We start from the raw sequence: 6,508 nt of genomic DNA, 5'->3' as shown, positions 1-6,508 counted from the left end.
ACAATAAATGTTGGGAGTCGGAAAATAAACGTCCCTTTTTTTCCTTCACCTTGAGAACAGCAATGTGCGTGCCGTTCATTTCATGTCCTGTAGTGACATCTGGTGACCGCCGAGGTGTACTGCATTCCAGGCTGGGGCACAGAATCCGGATTCCTGGGTGAGGTCGTGTCGTTTCCTCCCCTTGTTTAGCGCTTTGCCAGCTGTTCTTGGGGTGATGGCAGCCTCTGAGGGTTTCGCGGAGGATTCTCTCATTTTGGACCTATGGAGGGAAGTCCTGGAGTGGAAACAGGTCTCGGTTTCCTGGGGGGATTTCGAGCGGCTGTTTCTGTGGGCCAGAGAGGGGTTCTTGTTGGACCCCGTGAAGTTATTCTCCAGGGAGGTGTGGTGTCTCGTGGGGGTCCGTCTCATGGAGGACCTCTTTGATGACTGCACTGCAGATGTGGGATCGCTGCTGGTGCAGTGGAAACAGTGCGAGGAGATTTAGCGGGGGTCTGGTTTGCGTAGCTCTCGGAGTTCCCAGGGGGACCGTTTCCACCTCGGATGGGGACGAGGGGGACTTTGAGCTTCTGTGCGATGTGGAGCCCTGCCCCCCACCCCAGGACGGTGTGCTGGGGGACGGGTCCGTCTTGGGGAGTGGCGGTTGTTCCCCCGGGATGGATTGGGCTCCCGGCCAGCTGGTCCCAAGTCCAGGGGGAGGAGCCCCGCGGGCTTCTGGAGGCTCGGTCCCACCCCACCCGCGCAGGCGGCGGAAGGGGGGAGGTGCCGCCCTCTCTTTGCGCCTTCCCGGCGCCTGGGAATGCTCCATCGGGCCCCACTCCAGCAGGCAGGCAGCCCGCCCAGCTCCACTCGGCAGGGGCGGTGCCCGCTGTAGCGTCTCGCGTCACGGGTCAGACGCTCCTCAGGGCTGTGCCGGATTCCCTTGTACCGCCCCGCAATGACGTGGCTCGGCGGGCCGTGCCTCTCTCGGCGCCGCGCCCCTCCCCTGTGTCGGGAGAGGGGAGCCCCGTGCCAGTCTCGTTCCGGTCCGCATAGGGCTTGCGAGTCGTGGCGGAACCTGCGTCCGCCGCGGCGCCCTCTGCCGGGGCTGCCGCGCGACAGGGCGCTGAGGTGTTCACCTTTAGCACGACTGGCCGGCTGGAGGCCAGTGAGTTCCCGGGGCCGCGGCCTCTCCTCGTCGACTGTGTGGATGCTCCCCCCGTGCCAGGTGACCGTGCGTCCGAGGGACCAAAGCTAAGTCAGACGAGATGCGTGAGCCTGCCTCTTCGCGGCGTCCGCAGGATTGCGGAGGGAGCTCCTCTGGCTCTGCTGATGCTGCAGGGCGCGCAGGGGCAAGTGGTGTTGAGCTGGCTCCCAGTCAGGTATCTGCTCTTGTCCCTTTGGAGCCCACAGGACAGGACACGGCAGGTGCTGCGGCTTGCCAGGGTGTCCCCAGGCTTTCCCTGTGCTCAGGGGTGTTACTCATAACGCCCATCAACCTATTGCATTTAAACTGGAGAAGGAAGTCCGTGATGTGGTTGCTCAGCATGGTGTGGGGTCTGCTGAACTTATGCAGACACTCCAGAGGGTTGCTAAGGATGTGCTGACGCCTCATGACATCTGTTCTGTGGCACATTCTCTTTTTGACCCTGTGCAATTTGAAGTTTTTGAGACCAAGTGGGCTCGTTTGGCAGCTGCCTCAGTGGTGCAGAATGCTGCGCTGGGGCCGCAGGACCCCAGGCGTGTGGTTGTGGCTGATATGCTGTTGAGCACGGGACATTATGCCGATGTTCGGGGGCAGGTTGGCTTCGATCCCCTTGTTCTTGACCAGTGCCACATGCTGGGCATGGCGGCTATTGTTCGGACCCTGGAAATGGCTGTTCTGAAGCAGCTCTTTGCGACCATTGTCCAGGGGGTTGATGAGTCTTTCATGAAATTTGCAGTGAGGCTGACCGCATCTGTGGATAGGCAGGCGGATGATCCTGTGACAAGGAGGCTTGTGATTGCAAACTTTGCAAGATATAATTGCAATGATGATTGTAAGAGGGTCATAGAGGCTCTACCTGATGATCCTACTGTCTCCCAGATGGCAGAAACCTGTGTGAACATCACCCCTTTGGGTCGGAAGTTGGCTGCTGTGGCTACCGGTGTGCAGCCGGTCTGGGCAGTGCCGCAGGGCAGGCAGCCACAGCAGGGGAATGTGCAGGCTGGCAAGAAGTGGGGGAAGAAGGCACAGAAGGTCAAATTTCCCATGTTTTTGTGTGGTCGGTGTGGATGGCCAAATCATGTGACCAATGCCTGCAAGGCGACTGCTCATGTTAATGACTAGGCTTTGCCGGGCTCGGGAAACGCAAAGCAGAGCATGCAGGAGAGACATGCCCAGACACAAGCTTCTCTCCAGACCCTGGAGCCGATGGAGGTCTGCTTTGCTAGCTTGCAGCCAGCACCCGTGGATCAGCAGGTGTGGATGTCTGCACTGCAGCAACAGTTGTTTTAGAATCTTGTGTGGTTCCCCTGGATGCCTTTGGTCCCTTGGGGGGGGCATGAGTGCTCTCCTGATGGGGAGGTCTAGTGCCACCCTTCAGGGCATCATGATGCACCTGGGGCTCATTTCACAGGGCCGATTTGTGCCATGGTCTCCACCCCACCCCCCCACCTCCCCCCGCCCCGTCATCACAATCCCAAAAGGGACGCAAATTGCTCAACTTGTGCCTTTTAAGTCCTCTGTTCACAGGACGGCTGACCGGTCACGTGGTGCAGGCAACTTTGGATCCACTGGGTCGCCTCAAGTTCACTGGACCACCATCCTGACCAAAGACCGTCCCAAGATTCTGTGTACCCTGTTCATCTCTGCAACGCCATCAGAGATCCGCCTCCGTGGGCTTCTTGATAGTAGGGCTGATGTCATGGTTCTCTCCCTTGCTGCCTGGCCCCCAGAGTGGCCCCTGAATCCGGTGGAGACACCTGTTGCGGGACTGGGAGGGACAGCACAGTGCTATGTGAGCCAGTGTCAGAACTCAGAATGTCCCTCAGACATTCTCGGATGTTCCAGACCCAGGTCAGAAGCATCTGAGACCCTGGCATGCAGCCGGAAACCCCTGTGGCTTAGAATCTGACCCTTGGAACAATTTACCAACTTTGCAGGAAGAACAAGAAGTCACAAAAGTTTAGGTATTGTAGTAGAAGTAGTCACGAAGTGAAAGGAAGGATTTTTGAGTGGTGTACAGGGGGTTTTAAGCCTTGTACGCAGGGGTCCAAGTTTTGTACATGGGGGTCAGGAGTTTTAAGATGGAGGGATTTGGGTGTGCCCTGTCCTCTTTCTTTCTCCTTCCTAACCTCCATGTCTTTGGTGATGTTGGCACTCACAGATTGGTTTAGAGTAGAAAGTCACCGTTCAATATAGATAATAGGCATTGGGGAAAAAGTATAAACATGTAATATGTAATATATGATATAAAAGATGGCACCAGCCCCCTGGGAGGGCAGTGTGCCTTTGTCTGACCTGCTGAACAGGCCACAGCAGTTCAGGAGAAGAATCTTTTAGATAACCAACAATAAACTACCTTGAGACCAGACAACAGAGGACTACTGAGTCTTTCTTCAAAGGCACGGGTTGGAGGAGAGACTTTTCCATCTTTCGGGGTCACCCCAATCCAGGGGTGAGCCCGTGCTGGTCACGAACCTGGAGGGACGGATGGCCTGGATTAGGCCTCATGTTACTTCTACTCCTGCTAATCTCTGGGGGAGGGATGCTCTGTCTGTCTGGGGGGTGTGCATCAGGACGGGTTTTTGATGGGGGCCACTGCGATGAAGGGCGCAGAGTGTCCTACACCTCCTATACAGTGGCTGGTGGACAAACCTGTCTGGGAGAACCAATGGCCCCTCCCTCAAGATAAATTGGTCACCCTTCAGAATCTGGTTCAGGAGCAGTTGGACCAGGGTCATCTGGAGCCTTCTACCAGTCCCTGGAATACTCCTGTTATCTGCATCCAAAAGAAGTCTGGGAAATGGAGGTTGTTGCAAGACCTCCAAAAGGTCAGTGCCGTGATGGAAAGCATGGGAACATTGCAGGCGGGCATGCCATCATGTACCATGCTTCCTGCAGACTGGCCGGTCCTCATTGTGGATCTGAAGGATTGTGTCTTTACGATTCCTTTGCATCCCGATGGCACGCCAAAATTTGCCTTCTCGGTGCCAGCAATTAACAACGCTGAGCCCACACAGAGATATCAATGGAGGACTTTGCCCCAGGGCATGCACAATTCTCCAGCCATATGCCAATGGTATGTGGCCTGTGCCTTGTCTGGAGTTTGCGAGCAGTTTCCCGATGTGCATCTGTATCATTATATGGACAACATTTTGGTGGCTGCATCCACCCAGGATGAGCTGCTGAGGATTCAGCCTCCGTTGCTAATGCTTTGCATGCTCATGGACTGCAGGTGGCTCCAGAAAAGGTCCAACAACAACCACCTTGGAAGTATTTGGGGTCAAAATTCTGGAATGCACAATCCGTCACCAGGAGGAGCAATTTGTGCATTCTGTGAGGACACGGAATGATGCTCAGAAATTGATAGGTATCATCACTTGGTTACGTCCGTATTTGGGACTGACTGAGACACAGCTGTCTCTACTGTATGATTTGTTGAAAGGAGACTGATCTAAAGTCACCTCACACATTGACCCCTGAGGCACATAAGGTGCTGGAGGTGGTTCAGCAGGTTGTTTTGGCTTGCCAAGTTCATCGCATTGATCCCTCTGTTGATGTCACTGTGTTCATCACCACTACAGATTTGCATCCCACAGGTATCATTGGCTAATGGAGTGACAAATGGTCCAATTCCTTGCACATCTTGGAATGGGTTTTCCTGCCCCATCAGCCGCAGAAGACGGCAACCGCATTGTTTGAGCTAATCGCTTGCTTAATAGTCAAATGCCAGCAACAGTATTTGCTATTGATGGGTGCGGATCCTGCAAAGATCATACTCCTGGTGCAACGGGAGGATTTTGACTGGAACTTTGCAAACAGTGTGTCCCTGCAGAGTGCTCTGGAAAACTTTTCAGGGCAGATCACTTATCATCTGCTCAGACATAGCCTGCTGCATATAGCAAAATTCACACAAATATCTTTGCACCCCAAAAATAGTCAGGAACCCATGTAAGGACCCACCATCTTCACTGATGGTTCCGGGAAGACCGGAAAGGCCATTGTTACTTGGAGGGATGGAACTGAGTGGCAGGTTCTGGAAGGTCATGAGGATGGGTAAGCCCAATTGGTTGAATTGAGGGCTGCTGTCATGGCATTTGAGAAATTTTCCCAGGAACCTTTCAACTTGGTCACGGATTCTGCCTACGTGGCCAACGTTGCACAGCGGTTGGGTAATTTGGTTTTGAAGGAGGTCAGTAATCCTGCCTTGTTTCATTTACTGAAGACCTTGTAGTGTGCCATTCAGGCCCAGGTTCATCTGTTCTATGTTCTGCATGTGAGGAGTCACACCTCTTTGCCAGGCTTTATAATGGAAGGTAAGGCGAGGGCTGATAAGCTGACTAACCCAGCACAGGCAGCGTCTCAGCCTGATACACTCACGCAGGCCAAGGCATCGCATGGGTTTTTCCACCAGAACACACATACCCTGCAGAAGCAGTTTCAGCTGATGCCAACTGAGGCTCGTGATGTTGAGTCGTGTCGACGACTGCCAGGCTCTTGCTCCGCCTTTGCCGGCAGGGGTAAACGCCAGTGGCCTTAGCACCTTGGAGCTTTGGGAGACCAATGTCACCCAGATTGCTGAGTTTGGCCGGCTCAAGTATGTGCATGTCACTGTGAACATGTTCTCCTCAGCGATGTGGGCTTCTTCTCACACTGGGGAGAAGGTCCGTGATGTCCTTGCCCAGTGGAGGCAGGCCTTTGCTGTTCAGGGCGTACCTTCTGCTGTGAAAACTGACAATGGTCCTGCTTATGAATCGCAGAAGGAGCTGCAGTTCCTGCAGTTGTGGGGTGTCTCACACAAGTTTGGTATCCCTCATTCTCCAACTTGTCAAGCTGTTGTAGAACGCGCTCATGGTACTCTGAAGTGGGTTCTTCAGAAACAAAAACAGAGAATGCAGGGTGAAATCCCACACAGTCAGTTGGCAAAAGCTTTGTGCACAATCAATCCTCTCACTGTGCCGCAAAACTCAAATAATCCTGTCATTTTGAATCATCATCTCTCGTTGCAGGCTGCGGACGAGGCACATCAGCCTCGAGCGAAGGTTCGGGTGTGGAATTTAGTCACCAAACTGTAGGAAGGTCCCTATGACCTTATCACTTCAGGGCATGGGTATGCTTGTGTATCCACAGATATTGGGGTACGCTGGGTACCTTTGAAGTGTGTTCACCCTGACCTGCGACTGCAGAGACAGAATCCAGATGATGGGCAAAATGGAAACCATGACCAACCTGAAAGGCATCAAGTGGGTGAATCATTGAGTGATGACACAGATGCAGATGACGCGAGTGATCACTCCAATGATTCCTCTGCAAATGGACACTGAACAT

The 6,508-nt window shown here is 53.9% G+C and overlaps 2 protein-coding genes across 2 annotated transcripts; both read left to right on the top strand.

The window, feature by feature from the left end:
• Window positions 1–987: 987 nt before the first annotated feature.
• LOC119695632 (endogenous retrovirus group K member 104 Pro protein-like) lies at window positions 988–3,226 on the top strand. Its single transcript, XM_038124520.1, has 2 exons — window positions 988–1,358; window positions 2,711–3,226. Exons 1-2 carry the CDS (start codon window positions 1,309–1,311, stop codon window positions 3,090–3,092), a joined length of 432 nt encoding a protein of 143 aa, XP_037980448.1. The 5' UTR covers window positions 988–1,308; the 3' UTR covers window positions 3,093–3,226.
• Window positions 1,351–2,838, top strand: LOC119695629. The gene is made up of 2 exons (XM_038124514.1): window positions 1,351–2,437; window positions 2,697–2,838. Exon 1 carries the CDS (start codon window positions 1,547–1,549, stop codon window positions 2,303–2,305), a length of 759 nt encoding a protein of 252 aa, XP_037980442.1. The 5' UTR covers window positions 1,351–1,546; the 3' UTR covers window positions 2,306–2,437; window positions 2,697–2,838.
• Window positions 3,227–6,508: the final 3,282 nt, after the last annotated feature.

The sequence above is a fragment of the Motacilla alba genome, chromosome Z (genome assembly GCF_015832195.1).
Source record: "Motacilla alba alba isolate MOTALB_02 chromosome Z, Motacilla_alba_V1.0_pri, whole genome shotgun sequence".
Taxonomy (NCBI): Eukaryota; Metazoa; Chordata; class Aves; order Passeriformes; family Motacillidae; genus Motacilla; species Motacilla alba.
This window is presented reverse-complemented; position numbering and strand designations above follow the sequence as displayed.

Bases quoted from the DNA above. Each gene is read 5' to 3' on its own strand.
- LOC119695629 (XM_038124514.1), top strand. From the start codon at position 1,547: ATGCAGACACTCCAGAGGGTTGCTAAGGATGTGCTGACGCCTCATGAC.
- LOC119695632 (XM_038124520.1), top strand. From the start codon at position 1,309: ATGCTGCAGGGCGCGCAGGGGCAAGTGGTGTTGAGCTGGCTCCCAGTC. The intron at 1,359-2,710 runs GTATCTGCTCTT...CTCTGTTCACAG, and splicing joins TTGAGCTGGCTCCCAGTCAG to GACGGCTGACCGGTCACGTG.